At 53.3% G+C, this 24,626-nt stretch overlaps 1 protein-coding gene across 2 annotated transcripts in view; it reads right to left on the bottom strand.

The window, feature by feature from the left end:
* SMOC2 (SPARC related modular calcium binding 2) overlaps positions 1-24,626 on the bottom strand; it is a 157,695-nt gene that overhangs the window by 80,178 nt on the left and 52,891 nt on the right. The window contains exons 3-6 of one of the 2 annotated variants that reach the window (XM_070796551.1): positions 18,721-18,827; positions 17,462-17,561; positions 4,409-4,456; positions 749-832 (exon numbers count right to left, since the gene is read on the bottom strand). In XM_070796551.1, coding sequence (XP_070652652.1) covers positions 749-832; positions 4,409-4,456; positions 17,462-17,561; positions 18,721-18,827 — 339 coding nt within the window. The remainder of the gene's footprint in view (positions 1-748; positions 833-4,408; positions 4,457-17,461; positions 17,562-18,720; positions 18,828-24,626) is intronic. The other variant, XM_070796552.1, reaches the window with a different exon arrangement.

Raw genomic sequence — 24,626 nt, 5'->3', positions numbered from 1 at the left:
AACAAATGCGGCTGAGCACTTGCAGTGCGATCAGGATACGGCTCGCCTGAGAACCACACTGAAGCCGACCAGCTGGCCAGGGGCTCCCTTGTCATCTGTGGGCTCTGTGATCTCGGGCATCTCACAACTGTCGTGTGTGAGACGGGGCTCCAAGGGCTTGGTGAGCTCGGGTGATGGGGCACGTGGCATCCAGTGCCAGACAGAAGTCCGTTGTGACTACCACTCTTGCTGTTTGCAAAGCACTTCTGATCTCCGACCTACGTATTGTGTGCGCTCCTTACATTTGGCCTTCAGACCTGATCCCTTTGCCCCCAGAATCGGTGACACAGGCAAACAGCCACAACAGTGTGCCCAAGGCCAGGAGTGGGAAAGCCATGGTCCCCACGACACAAAACTTAACCAGCCGAGACGCATCCTTGTCACTCTACAAGGCTGGTCTCAGGCACCACGTGTGATGATCACACGGTGTGGAGGATGAGCAGGGAAACGCGTATGTTTTTGCAGCTTTGGAAATACATCCTTCACTCTATCCAGGTGATAAAATTTCAGCTCAGATTTCGCCGTAAAGGCCTCTCTGCATGTGCTGTGTGAAAGTCCCACGGCACACACGGGGGCCCTCAGCAGGGACACGAGGCCTCTCAAATACAGCTGGAAAGGGCAAACCCAGCCTGTCCCAGGCGAGTCTGAGCACAAGGCCGTGATCCGCCCCCAGGCCCGCGGAACCCCACCCGGCTCCCTGCGGACTCACCTTCCTCGTCTCCTTGAGGCTGAGTCTCCAGCGCTGGAGCTGAGGCATCATCTGAATTCAGAACGGAAAAGATTTGCAAGGAGACTACAATTATGAGAGTAAGGGAAGTGAGTGCGCGTAGAGGCTGGGCCCCCGGATCGCGTACGCCCCGCGATCCACCAACCACAACCCCCCGGATCGCGTACGCCCCACGATCCCCCAACCACAACCCCCCGGATCGCGTACGCCCCGACCCCTCAGCCACAACCCGGCATAGAGGCTGGGCCCCCGGATCGCGTACGCCCCACGATCCCCCAACCACAACCCGGCATGCGGCACCCACAGACGCAAACCCAGAGTAAGCGAGGTGAGTGCACGTAGAGGCTGGGCCCCCGGATCGCGTACGCCCCACGATCCGCCAACCACAACCCTCCGGATCGCGTACGCCCCGACCCCCAGCCACAACCCGGCGTGCGGCACCCACAGACGCAAACCCAGAGTAAGTGAAGTAAGTGCGCGTAGAGGCTGGGCCCCCCGGATCGCATACCCCACGATCCACCAACCACAACCCGGCATAGAGGCTGGGCCCCCCGGATCGCATACGCCCCGACCCCCCAGCCACAACCCGGCGTAGAGGCTGGGCCCCCCGGATCGCGTACCCCCCACGATCCACCAACCACAACCCCCCGGATCGCATACACCCCGACCCCCAACCACAACCCGGCGTAGAGGCTGGGCCCTCCGGATCGCATACGCCCCGACCCCCCAGCCACACCCTCCGGATCGCATACACCCCAAGATCCACCAACCACAACCCGGCGTAGAGGCTGGGCCCTCCGGATCGCATACACCCCAACCCCCCAGCCACAACCCGGCATGCGGCACCCACAGACGCAAACCCAGACGCGCGAGGCGCCAGACACCCCCGCGGGGGTGGGGGCCTGGGGAGCCCCCCGACCGGGCGAGGGGCGGGCGGCAGCAACGGGGGCCTGGGGTGGGGCCTGCCCCCTGCTCTGCCCTGCGTCTCTGAATGGAGGGCGGGGACAGAGACCAGGGCCTGGACGGCCGGCGGATCTCTCAGCACCCAGGCCTCCCACAAGGCAGGGGGTGGGGTCAGGTAAGGGGTGGGGTCAGGGGACAGGGGGAAAGTGCCCGAGTTCAGAGGGAGGGGCACGAGTCAGAAAATTCTGCGCCATTTGCTGAGGACCTTATCCCAAGGACACGGTGTTTATTGACTTAGTTGAAAAGTACCCTTTGGGTTCTCTGGTAACCAAACTTCTAGAAGCCCCCGGACAAGGAGCCCCCAGTCAGGGATGCCCTAACAGTGCACGCTGTGGGGGGCTCCTGAGAGCCATCCTGCTGTTTTCTCCCAGGCTTGTCTGCCTGTGTGATTTTGTTTTTTAATAGCTTCAGGGTCACAATTCGGCAAGCGGTAGTGGAGAGGAGGGGCGGCCGTGTGGCTTATCTAGCGGACTGTGACTCATCGGTACCCCAGCAACCCGAAGGGGAAAACTGAGATTTCCCATAAGTTCTTTCCAGGGGAAAACCAAAGAGTATTTTTTAAAATTCTTTAACAATCTCTTTAAAAAAAATCTCGCCATCTGTCAAAATACTGACTAAATGTCTCATCATTGATTTGAAATATCCAAGTCTACTAATGATAGCAGCAATAAACTAAGAGGATTTTGCTACTGAATACTCTGTAATCTTCCAAGAATAAAATGGGGAACATATTTACAACATATTTAACATATTTGAGAGTCTTAACAGAACACACTGAGAAAAAGTCTTTGCATACTTAAGGTCCTTTGGAATGACAGCCATCAAGGACAGTGAATGTCCACCATGGCCACAGTTAATGTCCATCAAGGACACAGTTAAAGCTGTACCTTTTTGCTGAGGCCTGAGCAGGTCATCCCTTGGGGGCCAGCAGCCCTAATCCCTGGGACCGGGCCAGTCTGAGTTTTCAGCTGAGAACCAAGGCGAGAGGGGCTTGTCCTTGAGGGACAAGGATGTGTGCCTCCTGCCCCCCACACTTAATGCCAGCACCAGAGGCCCCCACATCCCTGTCTCAGCCCTCAGGGGTGACCGTCGGCCTCCACCATCCTGCTCAGGCCCCCGGAGAGCCTGTCCTGGTGTAAGGGGCCTCCGCACCTACTGGGCTCAGCTTCAGACAATGATGCAAAGTCATGGACAGCTCAGTGTCCTTTACTCTGCCTCCAGGACGGCTTGCCAAATATCTCACTTTCCTGATAAACCAGCTCTATTACTTATATTTGATATTTCCCCAGACAGGCATGTCTATAGATCAAGGGGCTTCAGTAGAAGCAATGTGTTCTTTCCTTAAATCCATTTCTGAGCCCACATGCCAATTCCTGAGGGATTAAAAACATATATATCCACAGTGGAATGGACCTATATCACCACGAGCAGGATTGAGGGAGCCCCCAAAATGGTATTTCCCTCTGTTGTTTTTTCAGTATTTGATTATTGTGTCTAACCATGAACCTCTACACTTCCCCTTCTCCAAAATACAGCAGCATGCCCCCAGCATCTCCGAGACCCAAACCCCAACACTGTGCAATCGTATCTCCTTCCTTCCTGAACAGAAACCCTCTCCCTAAGAGCCTAAGATGGCAGCATGTGTGCTAAGATTGTGTCCAACTCTTTGCAGTCCATAGACTGTAGCCCACCAGGCTCCTCTGTCCATGGGATTTCCCGGGCAAGAATACTGGAGTGGGTTGCGACGCCCTCCTCCAGGGGGTCTTCCCTCTTCAGGGACTGAGCCCGCATCTGTGTCGTCTCCTGTGTCGGCCGGCAGGTTCTTTACCACTGGCCTGGGAAGTGGTAGCCCAAGATGCTAGTACACTATTTTTATTTCATCTTAAAACTAAATTCTGAATTCACAGATTGATATCAGATGAAAACAGAAAGTGTGTCACCGGGACTAACAGGTGACAGCTAAAAGGGAAAAGTGAAGGTCGCTCAGTCGTGTCCGACTCTTTGCCACCCCAGGGACTGTCCACGGAATTCTCCAGGCCAGAATACTAGAATGGGTAGCCTTTTCCTTCTCCAGGGATCTTCCCAACCCAGGGATCGAACCTAGGTCTCCCGCATTGCAGGTGGATTCTTTACTAGCTGAGCCAAGGGAAGCCCATGCCAGCTGAGGAAAGGGCAAAGGCCATGGCCAGCAGAGACGGACCTGCATCTGCAGGGTGACTTCCAAAGGAAACGCTCGCCATTCCATCTGGTTCTCCAGGGCACTGACCCCAGAAGAGATGACTGTCATAGACAGAAAAAGTCCCCCTCTTTCTTATGAGGAGCAGCAGACATGTCTTGATCAGTGCTCCCCTCAACTGCTAAGCTAGAGTCTCACGCCAGCCCCGGAGTCCTCTGCCCAGGTGTGGACCTGAGATGACGCTAACTCCATCCTCAAGTGGTCCCGACACGAGCCTGATGGGGACACAAGTGGGTCACGTGCCCGGCACCCGCAAGGTCGCAGCGATCGAAAGGGCTGAATCAACATTTGCTGAATAGATGATAATTAACAGACTGCTTCAGCTCTCACATGTCATCACCATCACTGATATACGGTGATGTTTTAACTTGAGATGTTATTTTAAGGCATAGATTGGATTCGCTGTCAAAACACCTCAAGGAAGTTCATTTTAAGATAGTTACCTGTTTTTCCTGTGCCTTCCCTTTGGGGTACCTTTTCGTTTATGGAACCTAAAAGGGGACAATAGGGATGAAATTATTCTTGGCTCTCAAATGGTCACCACTAATTGTTATGCAGATATTTTATTACATTTTGATTAACTCGCAGGGCTTTGTCACTTTCTAGTTAACATATACAAGCTGCCCAGTGCCCTGGGTGACTCTGTCATCTGAAACCAGAGCCCAAAACTAGGAAACATGATATCAGCTCCTCCTTCTATGGCTGCCTGGCTTATGACGCATGTGAGACCCTCTAGGTACAAAATACAGCAGTTTCTTCACCTGAAAAATATCATAAGAACCTTTTTAACATACGTCATGTGGAGGTAGTAGAATGAATTAGATTTTTTAAAAACTTTTAAAATAAGTTTTGCAACTAAAAATCAATAAAAATTCTGGCTTTAGCTGAATTCTGACTTATGGAAAACTGAGGAACCATTTTTTCATAAGAGGAGAACAAGAAATAGAACGTTAACTCGGTAAATTATAACAGCATGTTAACAATTATGTTGCCCTGAAAAGTTCATGTTACGAACAGGGACACTGTCCTGTCTTCCTCATTAGATGGACACTGTTATGGCAGCAAGATTTTCACCTCGTCGTCATTACACCTACTCCAAGGAATAAAGAAGTCCTGTCCCACATTCATCTGCAGTTTACCTGCCCATCCACTTCAGAACATTGCACCCAGAGTCATTCAGAATTACCCTAGTCACATGCAGGGGCAGACTATGCAGATAAACCATCTCATGAAGGAAAACTTGAAATTCATGGCTTGTTTTTTTTTTTTTTGGAATTTGAAATACAGATCCACATTTATACTAAAGATATAAACTTGAGGACATTTGTCTTGGAAGCATGACAGTTCTGCAGTGGGAAATGCACGAGCAGCTGGCTGTGGGCAGAGGTCCTGAAGGACAGGGCATAACTCAGGGGCATGGCTCACCCTCCCCAAACACTGACGGAAGAGGCACTGCAGGGCCGGCCCCCACACTCTCAGCCGAGCGTGGTCAGCAGGTTTACAGGAAGGAGCAAGACTCCCCAGCGAACTCTCACGTGGCCTAAGCGGGTCTGCAGGAGCCACGGCCCCCTTCCATCCAGGCTGCTCCTCCGGAACGCCTGGACCACAGGCCCTCAGAAATGCGCCTGGTTGATAGATAAAAAGGACCAGGATCTTCCTGGCCCATCTATTTGCACAACTTCCCAGCAGTGGCTGGGACCATGCGGTGAAATGTCTCCTGCTTTCCAGGGGCAGAACTCAGGCTTCCTCTCTGGTGAGAATCCCCAGAGACAGAAAGCGGGCTCCCCGTGTGGCCGCTCAGAGCTTCCGGGATCCCATTTTGCTCGGTTCTCCCTTCGTACCCTCTCTCTACAAATTCAGATTTGTTAACAGGCTTAAGTTTCTTAGTCATCCATTTGTTTTTATCATGTGTTTCTGCAGTCAGTGACTCAAAAAAGGTTTTTTGTGCGATAATATTTCTGGATACAACTATGTAGGTTTGACTATTCTGAGCTAAATGCAAACATCCCAAATAATAATTGGAGGTCCCACCCCCACCCCCAGGGAGAGTCTCAACTGAATTAAGGTAATATTTTTGTAATCTAGGGCCTGCAGTCTCCAAGCCGCTGGTTCACAATGTGATGGGCATCTGAGGTCTGAAGACCACATTTAGAAAGTATAGATCCGCTCCCTCAAACGACCTTTCTCTCTCTGAACCAACCAGTCTCATGGCTGCGCATCAGCCGCCCGTCCAGATTCGACCAGTGTTCACTTAAAACCACTTAAATCCACATGAAGTTAATTCTACCTTGTTCTTAAGAGGTGGAAATACTTTTAACACAGCACCAAGTGGCCCTTGATAACCCACTCCAAATATTTTGCTGCACAGGACTGGGGGGTGAGGCCAGCAGGGCACTGATTTCCCGTCCAGCTGCCTCTGGACAAAAAGGCCCCCCCTTCCCTGCCCCACCTCCCCGGCACCCTGTCCTCCAGGACCCGGGGGCGGCTGAACACGCGCTCCTCACGGCAAAGCTGCGATGCAAAGTGGAATCCAGGAACCCAGAACCACAAAGCCACTCTTTTCTTTCATTACGTTTTTCTGGAGGTAAGAATTTGCTGAAGAGCTCCCAAGAGCAGGTGACGTTACAGGATGGAAGTGCAGCAAAAGGGGCCTAGAAACGTGTGGACAGCAGTAAGCAGCTCCGCAGACCACGGCTCGTTGGCGGAACCTTCAGAGAGGAAAACGCTGCCCTTCAGATTCCTATTTCAAAGGACACGTTTGAATTCCTTCCACTTGTGACATCTCATCCCATTTAAATGCTATTTTAAAAGGGCGGCTTTTTTAGCAATTAGGGTATGCATTTCTGGTGGAGAAAACCACAGAAACACAATGTGAGGAGCCATCGACGGTTCAGGGAAAGAATAATGAGCCTGTAGTCCCCGAGCCCTTGGTTCAAATCCAGCTACACTCAGCAACGCCAGCGTGCTGCCAAAACAGCCCGAGGAGGTGCAGTGTTTGCTGAGAGAGTTGGTGGTCTAAGACAGCTCCTTTCACAAGCACTAAACGCACTCTGGAAATGACTAAGGGAGGAGGGTCTGTGATGTGTGCGGCCGGAGGAGCCGTCAGAGGGTTTAATGAGGTCAGTGCACTGCAGGCGGGCACTTGTTTAGCAGGCGACTGATGGTCCTTCAGAGCGGAGTTAAACAAGCAGCGTGATTTATCCCTCTGTGGAATCCCAGGGGCAGAGTCACACCGTCACGCGGCGTTGCTGCAGCCAGAGAGAGGGAGAGGAAGAAAGAGGGGAACAAGGACGGAAGGAAGGAGGAAAGAAAAGAAAGGAAGGAAACGAAAGAATGAGCAAAAGAAGGAAAGAAAGAGGAAGAGAAAGGAAGGAGGAATGTAGGAAGGGAGGGAGGGAGGGGAGGGGGAGGGGAAGGGAGGGGGACGGGAAGAGCCAGGGGCTCAGCTCCCCTTCCCTTCTGGACGAGCACTTCTCTTCCCACTGGGGCTGCCGACCCTGGGCTCTTGGGAGCAGAGGCGCATGAAGCCCCGCACCTCAGCCCGGTCTCGCTGTCCTGCTGGGCCCTTCCTCCAGGTAGGAACTCCTGGCTTGTCCCAGGCGCTGTCTGGCTGCCCCGCCTTGTGCTTTCTGGGCAGGACCCCCTGAGGGTGACAAGAATGATCATAGGAGAGAGGGAGGCCGGGCACTGCGGGGAGCGGGAAGAGTGTGGGGGACGGACGGACCGCGCCACCCACCAGCTCGGTGCCCTGGCAGGTGTGCCCGCCTGCCCGATGCTGAGTCTCCTCATCTCTGCAAGGGCAGCGTGGGGATTACCTGCCTCTCAGGCAGCAGGAAGCCCGCAGAGAAACCAACACACACCAGAGGTCTCAGGGCCGGCTCCCTCAAAATATCCCAGGACACGCGGTGTCTGCGTGCTGTGTGCCCCGAAACCTCTCCCTCCGCTTGTGCACATCCTGTGCACCAAGAGGGTGACGGCCACTCACAGCAAAGAGAAGCCCTGTCTCCACTCAGGGTGAGTGGCCAAAACGTGCCGCCACTGGGAGGACGCCCGTGTGAACTGGCCTTTCTGTGGTCACTTTCATTCGTTCACCCATTCAATATGCTCAGGGGATGCAGCACAAAACGTCCCATCTCCCTTGGACTGAAAGGCATTGGGCAGAAATCACTCAAATAACTCACATGATGGCTGTGTTCATGGTGGACGTCCGCACACTTCCTGTTGTGTGCTGGTCATCACTCTACGAACTTCACACACACACCAAGTCCTCTAATGCCAAAGCAACCCTGAAGTGGGCACCCCTGTTAGGCCCACTAGATGAGGACGCTGAGACCCCGAGAGTGGCCTAACAGCCCAAGGTCACTGATCAGGAACGGCAGAGCGGGGGTCCATGCCCATGGTTTTAGCCCACAGAGGAGCTGACGTGGTCTGAGCAGTCGGGGCGGACCTCCTGGAGAAAAAGGGAAGGAGGAAGGCACGAGGCAGAGAGGATGCCAGACGGACACACCACCTGCCCGGGAGGAGAGGGAGGCCGGGGCACAGCCGGTGCCCAGAAGCATCTCTGCCATGTCCGTGTCCTTCCGCGCCTCCTCTGTCTGCGAGGACACGGCCGGCAGGCGGCTCTCCGCACCACGGCCTCTCAGACACCAGTGTGGGGACGGCCTGAGCCCAGCCTGAAGGGTCCTACACTTCCGGGTGCGCTGACAGCTCTGTTCGACCCCAGACCCGCTCGCCCACTCTCAGCTGCTGACGGGCACAGGGGCTGGAGCGCAGGGGCAGGAACCCGCAGGGGAGGAGCGGGCGCTGGGCACTGAGGCTGCGGTAGAGTCGGAGTCCCTGGAAGGCAGCCTGCCTCCCGCAGGCCTTTCGTGGGGTGCTGGGGGTCATCATGCAGTCAGACCAGTGTGCACAATGACACCACCAGGCTGACGTCTGAGAGATCACTGTGGCTGGTTACCCCCCGGTTACCTCCCAGAGTCGATGGGGTGCAGCTCGGTGAACGTTTGTGTCAAAGCAGAGGAAGAGCCCAAAATCAGCACTGCGGGCACCTTCCACCTGCCTGCGAGGCAGCGTCAGTGCAGCCCCAGGGCTGAGCGCTGCCCTGGCCTTGCCTGCCTAGACTGCACTAGCCAAGTAAGGTGAGACACTGGTCCGTGACCCCCCACCCCACTTTTCAGATGCCTTCAATGTTCACTCGCATCCTCACCAGCTTTCTTCCTTGGCAGAAATCACCCACGAAGCCAGAGTTTCACTCCCTAGCGCCCCTGATACAGAGCCTGCCCTCCAGAGTCTAAACCCTTGAGGACAGACTCCAGGGACCCAGCTGTGACCTGGGGTCACCCTCCAAGGCCAGAGGCAGGGAAGGGCTCTGAGAGAGTGCACCTAGGCAGGGAGTGCGTGAGCAGCCTGACCTACAGGGCAGCAAAGGCAGGGTGAGCTGGAGTGGGTGCCAGGGCCCTGCTCCCTCTGCCAACACTGAAGTGGGCATCCCCGGGGACGCAGAGTCCTCCGGAGCTCACCCCCGCATGCCAGCCCGAGTCAAAGCTGCATGCCTCTCTGGAGCCAGTGCAGGGGCTCTTGGGCCAGGACCCTGCAGACCACCCACCTGGCCCCGTGCCAGGGGCCACGGGCACCCCTCTGAGACCCGGTGCCCCAGGGTGAGTTCCGCCCACCACCCTGGGGAGTCCCTGCAGCCACCTCTACTTTCTCAGCATCATCTGCTGGCCAGAAGTGCACCTTCCCTCCCAGACACCTGAGGGACTCGGGGCAACCCTCCTGCTCAGCGCAGGTCACGTCCTGGTGGTGGGACCACGACAGGCCCCAGTGAACGGTCAGGCCTCCCCGAGGAGAGACCAAGCCGGGCCCTGCGTCCCTCACCCGGGGCTAGGGACAGGTCACTGCAAGGTCGGCTCTCAAGCAGGCGCCCCACTGCCCAGGAGTCCAGCATCCTCACCTGGAAGCTGGTCAGGAAGGCAGGACTTCGGACTCCCCTCCAGACCCCCTGGATCAGAAATTCTGGGGTACAGCCCCAGAGTCTGTTATCCAGCTCTCTGTGGACTGAAATTTGGGTTCCAGACTCTAAGGAAAGGGCTTGGCCCGGGCACTCTGCAGTTGTTGTTATTAACAGTATTGTTATTAATGGATTCTTTCTGTTACCATGAACTTGTCTCCATCTTGTCTGTCAAGACCCCGTGGCTCCCTCGACCTACCGCAACGTCTCCTGTTTTCCTGATTTTACACTTCTGTGGACGCAGAACTCAAACAAAGCTGGCCTGTTTCCCCACAGTGATCCTCTGAGAAGCTGAAGGGCGGGAGGAAGGCTTGAACCCCATCCCGAAGGGGAGAGGCTGCGATGCTGGGCTCCCTCCTCTCGGGTCTTCCCTCTTCCCTGGTGATGCTGCCTTTGAAAAGCTGGGATTCCTGGTGAGACAGCGTCAGATAAAAGGGACGCTGAGCTCAGCTCTGAGCTGAGCGTTCTGACGTCCCCCATCTGAGAATGCCCTTCTCTAGATGGTAAGAGAGGAAATACGGAAATCACAGTTGAAAAAAATTTAGAGGTTTTTTTTTTATTTACCTTCCATCAGTGTCCACTTTAATGTCTGAATGTTACATACTTCAATGGCCAGAGAAAACAAACATTAGTATCATTCCTGCAAAAAGGTCATTCATGGTCAATAGCTTCATAAATCTTTCCAACGTTTGACTATTGATATTTAAAAGGTGCTGTTGAAAAAAATGTACTGTTTGTTAAAAAAAAAAAAAGAAGAAGGAAAATACATACATTTCTTTTAATTCAGAGATATGGTATACCTCTGGAAGAGATAACCCACTGTTCTTTGTATAGAGTTATAGAGCCTGGGACTAGTGAGTTCTAAAAGACTTCTTAGTTTATCTTTTAAAGTTTTCTTAAGTATTAAAAAATATGAGAAAAATCCATTTATGGCCTAAGTGTGAAGAGGACAGCTTATAGAAAACTCTTAATGAAGGAAGTGATAATAAATCAGCCACCAAATTAAATGTATACTGAAATATTCAACACAATAATAGAGTCGATTATTATACAAACCGTGCTACCGCTGCTGCTGCTGCTGCTGCTAAGTCGCTTCAGTTGTGTCCGACTCTGTGCAAGCCCGTAGACGGCAGCGCACCAGGCTCCCCCGTCCCTGGGATTCTCCAGGCAAGAACACTGGAGTGGGTTGCCATTTCCTTCTCCAATGCATGAAAGTGAAAAGTGAAAGTGAAGTCGCTCAGTCGTGTCTGACTCTTAGCGACCCCAGGGACTGCAGCCCACCAGGCTCCTCCATCCATGGGATTTTCCAGGCAAGAGGACTGGAGTGGGTTGATAAGACACTAGTAAGTACATTTTTCCAGAGAGGAAAAATACTAATACCAAAATGTTGCCCATCGGGTAGATAAATAAGGCAAAATCAGCCTAAACTGGAAAGGAAAAGACAGACAGACGGACGCTCCCAGCACCAATACCAGGCACGGCCGAAGCGCTGCCTCATCAGAGCTGCCTCCCGGCCGGTGCTGGCCAAACACTCACCAGGAGGACCTCATGCTGACTCTCAAACAGTCTTCTCGGTCTTCTTTGGCGCAATGCCACACACTGTGCTCTTTCCGTTGAAGGCTGGACTTAATTTTTTTAAAAATTCTTCAGTGTTCTGAAATTTCCACAGTCTGGAACTTTTATTGGAAATTTTGCGTAGCTCATGTTGTCCATATCAAATCGCTATTTTTTCCTCATCTTGGACGTGAATTTCCTAATACTTCAAAAGTCATCGTAACGGCAGGTGTTAGAAGGTAAAATAATGTGTACTTTTCTCTGAAATGTGGCTTCATTAGTGGAACGCACACGGGCTTGGCAGCAAAGCCCGCCCCGCCCCCGGGGCTCAGGCCCACTTGAAAAGCGGGCCCCTCTCAGTCCATTTTCTACTTCTTACCACGTTGTTTGTTTTCACATTTCCTTGGCAATAGCTATTGAAATATTTTATTTTGACAACTATCATTTTTCAGGAAGAGAATTGTTAAGCCTGAAGAAAAAGCCATTTTGAGGGAAAAAAGAATGCTCCCTCTGATCTGTAACCTTTTCCATTCAGCAAGCAACTTAATGTGCACTTGAATTCTCATAAAGAGACACTTCAGAAGCACAGCTGTGTTGTTGATTTCAATACTGGGGAATTCAATTGTTCTGGATGTTTCTTTCAAGTTCCTCAGCTATGCAGGGCCCTTAATTTATTGCCAGGGAAATTCATTCACGAAAAAAAGAAAACAAACCCAGCTTCTCTTTATAAAGTGAAAGCTTTCAGAAATCAAAAAGATGTTCATACAAACGCGCAGTTCTACCATTCCAGGTAAAGGCCAAAACTTTAGGCTCGGTGGGAAAACCCAAAGGCTGTAGTGCAATTCACGGAAATAATATACAGAAAAGCTATTCAGTCTGCTCCAAGGCTCTCCGTCAAGCGTAAGCGGGCCTTCCGAAAGCCACATTTAAAGGCCAGTCTTCGAAGCAGCGGTCAGCATGCGCATGAGCATGGCAAACTCTCAGGCGGTTTTCCATCCTTAAAACCCTACACTTGAAGGAAGAACTCCTCAAACATGCTTTGTGGCCATGGCCAACTGAGCAAGATTTCTGCTTCACAGGAGACACTGTCCCTACACCTGACTCAGCTCACAGAGGGGTGGGCGGTGGTGGGGGACAGACTCGCCAGCCCCGTCACGGGAGCTTCTCGTCCCTGCCGCAAGCCGAGGTCCTTACTTCAAACACACCCCTCAAGCTGAGCTACACAGGGCGGTTCTGTGGACACTGTAACATGAAGAGCTCCTACGTGGGGCTCAGCTTCCAGTGTCTTCAGCAGCTTTGTACTCCTGCCAGGAGTAAGCCCTTGGCCCGGGTGTGCGGTTACGGAGGAAGATGAGATTAAAACCCCCGAAGCTATTTCCAAATAATCGAGAGCGAGCCAGCTACAAACATCCTCCCTCGGAAAGAAGCCCTTTGTTTCTAAACTCATCTCCTGCCTCCAGCAATGTGCGTCTTCAAACCCTCAGAAGGAAGAAGAAAGAGAAAACTCCTACTGAGTAACTACAGGTCAGCTGTGCCTGCATGGAGACCCAGAGACCCGGCCCTGCAGCGGCGGCAATGATGGAGGAAGGCTCAGTGGGCTCCCTGGGGTGGCCGTACCTTTCTGAGCGTCCCTGGAGCAAGCAACGCCCCCCACCCCACCCGGTCCTGGCCCTGCAGACCTGGGGTCTAGCCAGCAGGGATGAGGGAGCCGTCTCCAAGCCGCAAGCAGGACCACCTGCTGCCAGGCCAGGCGAGGCCGGGGATGCGTCTGGATGCAGCTCAAAGAGCAGCCTTCAGTCCTGAATGCCTCCCAAGGTCACTGGAGCTGGCCCAGAAGCAGGGAAGGCCTTCTGCCCTCCTCACGTTCCCCGCCCAACTCAGGAACCAACACGGTGAGGGACAGGAGGTTACTCTTCAGTCACTCAGTTGTGTCCAACACTTTGCGACCCCATGGACTGTAGCTCACAGGCTCCTCTGTCCATGGGATTCTCCAGGCAAGAATACTGGACTGGGTTGCCATTTCCTTCTCCATGGGATCTTCTCAACCCAGGGATTGAACCCGGGTCCTGAACTGCACGCAGATTCTTTACCATCTGAGCCACCAGGGAAGCCCGTCTGACTCTTTACAACCCCATGGACTGCAGCATGCCAGGCCTCCCTGTCCATCACCATCTCCCGGAGCTTGCTTAAACTCATGTCCATTGAGTCAGTGATGCCATCCAACCATCTCATCCTCTGTCGTCCCCTTCTCCTCCTGCTTTCAATCTTTCCCAGCATCAGGGTCTTTTCCAATGAGTCAGTTCTTCGAATCAAGTGGCCAGAGTACTAGAGCTTCAGCTTCAGCATCAGTCCTTCCAGTGAATATTCAGGACTGATTTCCTTTAGGATGGACTGCTTGGATCTCCTTGCTGATAAACGCTGGGAAAGAAACCGTTCTGCCCCTTTCCTGTGCCGGCCAACACGCCCCTCTTTTCCAAGAACCCCCTCCTCTAGACGGTGGATGGTGAGCTGCCCCTTCTCCGAGTGCCTGCAGCTTCTGCACAGAACTCCCAGGCCCCCAACAGGGGTGTCAGCAGAGCTCTGAGCAGATGGTGGCGCCTGGCCCAGCAAACGCTTGGGGAGTGCTGCTCACGGAGATGGTCATTAATAAGAAATGAGGAGTGGGCTTCCAGGGAGGGAGGGTGGATCGAGTGTTCTCTGAAGGACAAGACCCATGGGAAGGACCATGGGACCCACGGGATGGACCACCACGATTCACTGAAGGGACGGCTCTGATCACGTCCTCAAGGGTCTCACCCGGTGAATGACTCTGTCTCCAGGAAGCAGGTGTCCACAGGGGCTAAAGGGGCTGATTTCTCTCCAGGGAAGCCCTCTGCCTCCTGCAGCTTGAGCTCCATTGAGAGTCATGAGTCCACAGCCAGAAGGAAAGACAAGGCTGGCCGTCCACTCCTGAAAAGCTGTGCAATTATCCATCAGCTCCTGACCGACAGCAGGCAAGGAAGTGAACTGACTTGATGGAAGCTTACGAAGGTGGGTGAGGGGTCCCAGAGTCACGAGGAGTCACCGTGGTGGGGGTGGGGAGTAGCTCCTTCCCCACGTTGGGAGTCTCCCTGGAGACTGGTGAGCAGCTCCCTGGTCTATACTAATGAGCCCAAGCATCTCTTCCTCTGCTCACTGGTCCTTTTTCTTCCCTGAAAGTCGCTCAGTTGTGTCTGACTCTTTGTGACCCCATGGACTACACAGTCCATGGAATTCTCTAGGTCAGAATACTGGAGTGGGTAGCCTTCCCTCTCTTCAGGGGATCTTCCCAACCCAGCGATCGAACCCAGGTCTCCCGCATCGCAGGCAGATTCTTTACCAGCTGAGCTTTGTCCTTAGGGTTTCCTCATTTATAAAATGCTGACCGTTCAAGACTTCTGACTTTTTCTGCTAGATTGCCTCATTATTCCAGTTTTCGTATTGATTCATAAGAATTTGGGTGCTTTGCATTAATGACTTAGAAACACATAATTGTGAAATAAAAGAATCCTTTGGTTTGAAGGTCTTTCGGGCAGGAGTGGGCCGGGGGACGTGGCAGGCGGGCCCCTCTGCTCCACTGCAGTCAGCCATGAGTGGACACTCCCCGCCCTCCTCACAGGCTGCTGCCACGCGTGTTTGCACCAATTCATAACATGCACACACATGCATTCGAAGTGACCGTTAGTGTTTACTGCTAAGTTTTAATACATTTTTCTCATCTTCAAGTTTCTAGACAAAGTGCTCCTATGGCAAATGTGGTGTGAACTCCAGGGCCAAAGACTGCTGTTGAACGCTGGCGTGTACCTGAGTATAATGAACTGGATGGGAATCAGGGCCAAAGACTGCTGTTGAACGCTGGCGTGTACCTGAGTATAATGAACTGCATGGGAATCACGTCTGTCCTCTACGGAGTGGACCAGGCACGCCAACCAGAGCAGGTGTGAGCCAGCATGCCAGGGAGGGGAGGATGCCCCCGGGGTGTGCGGATGGAGCCTGGCCAGCAGCGTGCCCGGTGTCAGGCACGGGCTCAGCAAAGTGACGCCCGTCACCGTGCCCTTCCACATGGCTGGTGCCGAGGTCTCAACAGCTGGGAAGAAGCTCTGCCACGTCAGCAAAAGCCCAGCATAAACTGTGCGTGTGTGCACGACCCGTCCTCCCAAAACGCCCCTGCACGGCCTCCATACACGTTCTGAGCACAGGCGCCTGCTTCCCTGCCCATGTTTCTGCAGAATAAAAGCATGAATACAGCTGGGGATTAGTAGAATCTTTTCATAACTCTGGCCAAGCTGCAAAACCAAGCCACAGAAGTGAAAAGGAAGGTGCTCCTACAAGGAGGAGCCTGGTCTCCAAGGAGCCTGCCCCACCCACACCGCACAAGTCCTCAGAGACACCCCTCCCTGCCCCCGTGGCATTTTCCATGCAATAAACACCAGATTCGGGAAGAATCTTCCTTCCATACCCATCCCTTGAACCAAAAAATCCACATGGACAGTGCAAAAAAGGAACATTTCTTACAGTAAAATGTGGCTGCTACCTGGTTGGAAAAATCAATGTGAGTGAACAGTAGGGTGTTTTGATCCTAGAAACGAAGTATTACAGGGAAATTATAAGAAACCTGGCCAACTTCGCTCATGGTTCTCTAAGAAAGTGCTTTCAGACGCTACTTAATTTTTCAAAAGGTGTCTCTAACATCAGAGAAACAGGTAAGTCTTCCACTTTCTCCCTCATAAAAAAAGGCTCAACGCGACTCAAAATGCTGGTACCTGGTTGAAATGAAATAAGCATTTGCAAGCATCTTTCAGACTGAGGGACACAGAGCCCAACTCATTACGCTACTTTTTTTTCCTCTCTTTCATTTACTCCATGAGTTTGTAAAAGAATTATTAGGTGCAAATGTTAGCTCACTAAAAACATATTTTCAGCAATTTTTAGGTATTAGATGACATAACAGTTTTAAAAATAAATATATTTTAATTCCACATTATGCACACCCTCTGGCTTCTAAGTGATGACCAGTCACTTGAAATATTAGGTTTTGTGTTACTGTTAATTACGCGTGTCATCATGGTGAAGCAGTTATGAGTTCTGACCAGTGACTTGGCTCCTGGTATAAAAGTCTGAACCATGGGCAGAATTTCTAATTATAAGATGCCTGCTCTTCAAACAGAAAAGAGGCTAGAAAGTAAACTCTAAGTACAAATGCCTCAACATTTTATGTAAAAATTCAGGAAGATGTTTTGTATTGTTACATAACATGTGTTTTTCCTTAGTAAGCTTAATCCAGTATAGTTGTGACACATAGATCATGAAAGGTCTTGGTAAATGGTCTGACAAGTCTCCATCACCAATTAATCAAAACTCAAGCTGCAGACCATTTTCAAATAAAAATGATCTGAATCATTTATAACATTTGGTAAATTATTAATGGAAAACAGACCCTTTTATAGATTATTCTCCCGCCAGTGTTATTACCTTCAGTACATCAAGCCCACTTATGAGTAATAAAATAACACAAACAAACCTTCTGGAAAGGGATCTGTGAAGAATGATCTGCTTTTTCTTTGCAATCATATACATACAAACCCAGAAACGCTCGCTTCTCTCAGCCAACGAAAACATTTGGTCATTTCTGCTGTTGACCACAGTCCTCGCGGCCACTCCTAAAAATTACGAGTCCCGAATTGCCATAACCTACGCTGGTTCAGAACCAGATCTTCCATTTGTTTAAGCTTTCTTGAAAACAGAGGTCTCATAATATTTTGGGCTTTGTCCAGTGACGCAAATGTATCCCGATATTCCCCATAATCCCACCTAAACTGACTTCCTTTGCGGTTACGAGCAGACATTAATAAGACAGTCGGCAAGCGGCCAGCAGCCTCAGCCGCGGGTTCGCCGCACAGGCCGACAGACCTACCGGGGCAGCGGGGCGTCTTGTGGGCCACGGCGGTGCCGCCGATGGGTCTCCCGTTGGGCGTCACGCACCAGCAGTAGCCCGTGTAGCTGTGGCACTGCACCTGCGGGGAGGGACAGGCAGGCGGTCAGTGCCCGCGGGGCGTCTGCGGCCCACCGGGCCCGCTGCTCCTCCCGGGGCCCCAGGAGGCCCAGGGCTTCGAGGGCTGCGTCTGGACACCTGGCATGGGCCCCACGGTGCCCTGGACCCGGATCTGAGGGGTGAAAGGAGCCGGGGGTGTTTGCACCAGACGCCGTCTAATCCCCCACCAGCCCTCATCTTACAAGAGGGGGTCCGAGGCACTGAGCGGTCAGGACACTTGCTCTGGGTCTGCCCACTGGCCTGAAGTGGAGTTGGGGACAGGAGACGTGTCCAGCTGCCAGTGAGATGCTCCATCCTGGCCCCACCTGCCCCCCACCAGCCAGCCTGAGTTGGACGCCACCCACAGCTCCAACCTCTCTCTGTCTCTCTCTCTCCTCCCTGAGTCTTCCAAAGGTCAAGTGATTGCTTTAAAAAACGGCACAGAATTCACATTATTGGATGAAATCTAAAGTGAAAGTCGCTCAGTCGTGCCCAACTCTCTGCACAGTCTGTGGAATTCTCCAGGCCAGAGCACTGGAGTGGGTAGCCTTTCCCTTCTCCAGGGGATCTTCCCCACCCGGGGGTGGAGCCCAGGCCTCCCGCACAGCAGGCGGAGTCTTCACCAGCTGAGCCACAGGAGAGCCCAAGAATACTGGAGTGGGTAGCCTTTCCCTTTTCCAGGGGATCTTCCCCACCCAGGGGTGGAGCCCAGGCCTCCCGCACAGCAGGCAGAGTCTACACCAGCTGAGCCACAGGGGAGTCTGTGCTGTCGTCTGGCTCATGACAGACCCTATCTGGTTTGCTTTTTTCCATCTAAAGTCAATACGTCAGTTAGCAGGGCATCTCAGGAACTCATTTCCTTTAAACAAAATGACAGTGATAACATCGACCCGTTCCGCGTGGAGACCTGGGTGCTTAGATGCGGCCACTGGCGGACCCAGAAAGGCAGACAGTGCATGTGCCCCTGACCTGCGGCCTGGCAGGGGCCCCTCCAGAAATGACATCGCACTGGGGCTGGGGTCTCGGCTGTGAGCGGGCCGGCGGGACCCCGTCCGCTCCCCAGGACAGGAGCGCCTGCTCCGAGGAGGGAGCCACTGCCCCGAGGGGGAAGGCGGGGCCAGTCCCCGGGAGAGGCCGCCCACCTGGCTGTAGGTCCCGTCGTCGCTGCACTCGGGGATGAACACCTGCTGCAGCTCCCTGCGGGCCTGCTCCTGGGTGTACTTCCTCTCGGCCACGCACCTGGACACGTCTGCGGGAAGGCACAGGGCAGGGTGGCAGTCAGGCCCCTGGAGACGCCCAGCAGAGGCACCACGTGGGCGGCCGGGCTGCAGGGACCTCACGGGGCGGGCAGCTGCAGGCGGGCACCTGTCAGGGTGCCAGTGTCCCGGAGGGGAGGGCCAGACCTGGCGGGAAGAGTGGGGTGTCCTCCACGCCCAGGGAGCCAGGAGGCCGAGGCTCCAAAATCCACCAGGCTTGACCGTGGTGAAAGGCGGACTCTACTTCCTGGACAGCGGAAGTCAGGTGGTACCCCCACGGGCCACAGACAGACTCCAGGACCCAAGGACATCCTCCGGAGCACACGGCCAGGCCATGTGCCACGTGGGGGCCACGTCTGAGAGCTATGGTAAGACTCAGCTCAGGGACACTGGCCTGGGCGTGGGAGGGCAGGCACCCCCGGGGCACAGGCCGTCTGGCCCGTGGCTGCAGTCCAGGGGGCCCGCGCCATCTGTGTCTACCCTTCTCCACCCTGCAGGCTCTTCCTTCTGCATCTGAGTTTCTTAGCATCTCAGAGTAACACCAGCTCCTGCACTTCCAACCTCACGTGGAAAATCCAACAATACGTCAGATTAAAGAGTCAAGTATCTTTATCAGACCTCCTGGCGCACTGAGCACAGATTTCCACACATTCACGGTGAAATATCCACTGTGATGACTGGATGGAAAACACGAGGTTCCTCCTGTTCCTCGGGAGGATACCCCTGGGACTTCATAAACTAGCAGAAAAGGGAAAGACGGGGGCAGTCCCCACCCAGCTCCCGACGCAGGTGTCAGGAAACAGCCGCCAGGACACACCGTGGAGACCTGGTCACGGTGAGGAAGGCGGCCCCCACTCACCTGCTCCATCTGAGCTGGGCACCAGAGCCTGCTCGGCCCTGACGCTTATCTCGGAAGCCTGGAGCGAGTTACGGGGGCTGCGCTGAGCCCCAGGAAGGGCCCATTGTCCCAGGACTGCAGGCCAGCTGAGTCTGCGTCCACCACGGAGAAGGCCGCCCCCACCAGCATCCCGCCTGGGGCCCTCACCCCGAGCACAGGGCTTATTTCTGCGGACTGCCAGCCCACGTAACTCACTTGAATCTCACAAGTCGAAAAGAATGGCTTTCCCCATTTTTCTTAAGTGTTTCCAGATTTAAATTACAAGTTGTCTAGGTCTGAAAGGCCCTCTGGACGCTGAGAGATACTGCTTCAAACGTGTCCACCGCCCAGCATTTTTAGCGGGTGACGCTCTGCTTGCCCAGGAGTAAAATCTCCTGGCCATGACGAGACGCCATCTGGGGCCCAGCTCCAGGCTCGGGGCTCCTGCCCCGCGGTGCCGGGCCTGAGCACAGATGCTGCTGCTGGGGGCCCTCATCTCGGACCCCAAGCAAGCGCCGTGGGGCCGGCCCTCGCACGACGGGCCTGTGCGCCGGGGGCGCGTCGATGCGGGCTCTCGTGTCGTGATCTGCGTTCCTGCCAGCACTCAGCAACATGTGGTTTTAATACAGCCTGTGTTTTCGCTGAGGAGAAAACAGTGCTGTGCTGGACTTCTGTCCTCATTTTTTAGTATAACCTGTGGTTTGACTGTCTCAAAGGAAAAGTGATATGCGTTCCCAGCCTGCGAGGTCTCCACGAGGGTCCAGACGAGTTACAAATTACTCCCAACAGCTGAACTCTCGCGGAACATGGCACAAGCACATACGTCGACCAAAGAACCCATGGGCCTCGCTCCTGTCTCCAATGCCGTCTTCAAAAGAGTGTGTTTGCCACTGATCGGGGAGTTCTCAAACCTCTTATGTGGACAGAGCGTTAAATTCCGGTTTACGCTGGCACATGGCTGGTGACCCAGGCATGGGGAGCCAGGAGGACTGTGCAGCAGGAAATGCAGGGCCCATCCCTGAGAGCAAGCCTCTATCTGCCCACCAACCCAGGGCGCCGCTTGCCAGACCACCTGCCACACCCCAGACGTCTAAGTCGCAGCGGCTGCCCTCTTGAGAAGGGTCTCAACAGCAGCCGCGGCTTCCACCCGACTGAGACACGGGGCCGATGCCCGGCGTGTGTTGTCTCGTTCTGCTCATCGTTTTCTCTCTGTTGCAGAGTAACATAGATTCCTGTTCACAAGCGTGTCTGTGCATCAGGAGACATGGGTCACAGAGACTGTCACGATGCAACGCTCGCTCTAAACCAGAAACAAGCAGCCACGTTTCAGAGCGGCCATTTCTAAGGATGCTGTCCTTTAAACAAGAAGCAAATCATTTCCTACTTTGCTAAAATCAGTTAATCGGATTAAGCGATTATGGGAAGAGACAAATTTGCTGCCCATTTCATGCAGAAGAATTTTGGAGAAGAACAGTCAAAAGGGCCCGAGGAGGCTCGGCCAGAACGTCAGGGGCACTGACATTTCCCGGCGGCCCTGAGCTGGACAGCCCAGAGCCTCAGCGCTCTTCTTGTGGGGCCCCCGTCCATCACACACAGGACGATGCTGGAGCATGACCCTGAAGGAAGGGGACCGTGTTCCCTTTAACTCTTCCTAGGCGAGTCCTCACCCCAGAGCCCCCAGCCCGCTCCTTACTGAGGAAGAAACTCGAGGGGATATGGGATTATTTACAGTCCATCTATGACATCTATGGAGAGGCGACACTGAGTAATTTTCTGGTCAACAGACCTGCTGACTCTGGACCCAGCAGGGCGACTACATGTTGGTGGTTCTGAGCATGGGGGGGTCGACGTTCTGGGGACACAGAGTTCTCTCCACTGGGTCCCCGTGGCCAGCACGGGGCCTCTGCACGGACCAGGCTGGGGCAGAACGAGCAAGGCCGATGAAGAAGCCAGCTCTCCATTGGTAGCAGCCGCAGAACACTAGCCCGAGGGTGGCTGGCTTCTTACTCTACTGGCGTCCAATGAAGCAGATCTTGTATTTCAGAAGTTGTGATACTTTACCAACCCGTCATTCTGAAGGCCAGACTCAGAAAAACGAAGAACTCTGTGCTGCGGTGTTCTTTGGCGTAAATGATGCGGAGCGCCGGGCTGTGACACAGGACCAGCAGGGCGCCGAGGAGGCTCCTCGTCTGCCCGCCTGCAGCCGGCCAGCGGGCAGCACCGCAGCAAGAGCCCACGCCATCCCTCGACCAGAGGGAGCAGCTCAGAGCCGAGGAGAAAGGGGCCGAGTGTCTATTTTAAATAGGTATTATCATTGTAAACGCACAAAGACAGAAACAAATTAGACAGGAAAACCCAGGGTGCACAACTGGGGTGGCCAAGTCCTAGAGGCAAAAGATAAAGTGCAAGCCACAGCACAAACATACGAAAGTGTTCAGACGTTTCTGACATGTTTATCCAGGAAGCAACCGGTCAGAGCCGGCTCTGTGAAGACCATCCGTGCATCACACAGCTCCCCGGGCAAGTGGTCTCGGGATCCTTTTGTGTGAACTTTGGCCTCGACCTTTGCGGGAAGGGGACAGCTGAGGCCGCTCCGCGCTCGCCCAGCTCCCCCGGTGAACTGTTGGAGGATACAGGTGTTGCTGAAGCAGAGAAGTGTTTTGTTTTGTTTGTTTTTACAATATTTCACAAAGTCCTGTGGTATTTCTGATCCTGGTTTGAACATGAGAGCAACGGCCCCACCTCTTGTGTCTGCTTTCATCAAGAGGGTGCGTCTAACATCAGACCTGGGAGAACACCATGGAGGGTTAAGGCCAACAGGCCTGGGGAGGGTTTCTGCAAGGGACAAGTGCCAGCATGACTAAACCGGCCTGAACCACACGCGTGAAAGGCCTCTCAGAGCCTGCATGTGGGTGCAGAGTCTGAGGACACGAGGCAGGAAGCAAGCGCACAAGCCTGGCCAAAAGGGCCTGGCAGAGAGACACACACGCATATGCACACAAACACACGTGTACATATGTTCTTGCAGGACACACACAACCTCCTCACACGGAGGTGCCTGCCCACATATACACATGTATGTGAACCTATGCACACAGGCACACACATCACACACCTGCAGACTCCTCCGTGGAAAGGCTCTTTTTGCTGAAGAAAATGCTGGCAGGTCAACACCGACTTCACCTCAGTTCAGCTCAGTTCAGTCACTCAGTCGTGTCCGACTCTTTGCGACCCCAGGGACTGCAGCACGCCAGGCCTCCCTGTCCATCACCAGCTCCTGGAGTTTACCCAAACCCACGTCCAATGAGTCAGTGATGCCATCCAGCCATCCCATCCTCTGTCGTCCAGCCATCCCATCCTCTGTGGTCCCCTTCTCCTGCCCTCAGTCTTTCCCAGCATCAGGGTCTTTTCCAATGAGTCAGCTCCTCACATCAGGTGGCCAAAGCATTGGAGTTTCAGCTTCAGCATCAGTCCTTCCAATGAATATTCAGGACTGATCTCCTTTAGGATGGACTGGTTGGATCTCCTTGCAGTCCAAGGACTCTCAAGAGTCTTCTCCAACAACACAGTTCAAAAGCATCAATTCTTCAGTGTTCAGCTTTCTTTATAGTCCAACTCTCACCTCCATACATGACTACTGGAGAAACCATAGCTTTGACTAGACGGACCTTTGTTGACAAAGTAATGTCTCTTTTTAATATGCTGTCTGGGTTGTTCATAACTTTCCTTCCAAGGAGTAAGTGTCTTTTTATTTTATGGCTGCAGTCACCATCTGCAGTGATTTGGGAGCCTAGAAAAATAAAATCAGCCACTGTTTCCATTGTTTCCCCATCTATTTGCCATGATGCGATGGGACCGGATGCCATGATCTTAGTTTTCTGAATGTTGAGCTTTAAGCTAACTTTTTCAGTCTCACTTTCATCAAGAGGCTCTTTAGTTCTTCTTCGCTTTCTGCCATAAGGGTGGTGTCATCTGCATATCTGATATTATTGATATTTCTCCTGGAAATCTTGATTCCAGCTTGTGCTTTCTCCAGCCCAGCATTTCTCATGATGTACTCTGCATAGAAGTTAAATAAGCAGGGTGACAATATACAGCCTTGACATACTCCTTTTCCTATTTGGAACCAGTCTGTTGTTTCATGCCCGGTTCTAACTGTTGCTTCCTGACCTGCATACAGATTTCTCAGAGGCAGGTCAGGTGGTCTGGTATTCCCATCTCTTTCAGAATTTTCCACAGTTTATTGTGATCCACACAGTCAAAGGCATTTACATAGTCAATGAAGCAGAAATAGATGTTTTTCTGGAACTTTCTTGCTTTTTCGATGATCCAGCAGATGTTGGCAATTTGGTCTCTGGTTCCTCTGCCTTTTCTAAAACCAGCTTGAACACTGACTTCGAGCAACCAAACTGTGCCCTGGTCCTGGGCACTGTCGCCAGATAACAAAGCCTCCCTGGAAGGTAGAGGGAAATTCAGAGGCCCTGCCTTCTTCCGGGGCAGGTCATCTGAAGCCTAGGCAAGCGGTCAGTGATGCAGCTTCCAGTCCATTTCTCGGCTCTCCAAATATAAGCAAGAGTTGCTGACCACCACACGTCCGTGATCAGAAAAACCTTCAGAGAGATAGACTTCCTCGTGTTCGCCTGACCCAACCCCCTGTTTCAGAGATGAGAAGTCAGGTGCAGCCCGCCAGCCTGGCATCTCGTCCTGGTTGCATGGTTCCCTGACCTCTGGGAGCTCGGGGTGTGCAGAGGCCAGGAGCTTACCACCCCAGCCCTATCTCTAACCATGTGGAGACCCACAGCACCTCCTGCCCCAGACTGGGGAGGGGAGAGAGGCCGGTGGGGCCATACCAGTCCTGTTGGGCTGCACGCCTGCACCGCTCTCAGGGTTTACATCGTGCATTTTAATAAAGTTA

The sequence above is a fragment of the Bos indicus genome, chromosome 9 (genome assembly GCF_029378745.1).
Source record: "Bos indicus isolate NIAB-ARS_2022 breed Sahiwal x Tharparkar chromosome 9, NIAB-ARS_B.indTharparkar_mat_pri_1.0, whole genome shotgun sequence".
NCBI lineage: Eukaryota > Metazoa > Chordata > Mammalia > Artiodactyla > Bovidae > Bos > Bos indicus.
This window is presented reverse-complemented; position numbering and strand designations above follow the sequence as displayed.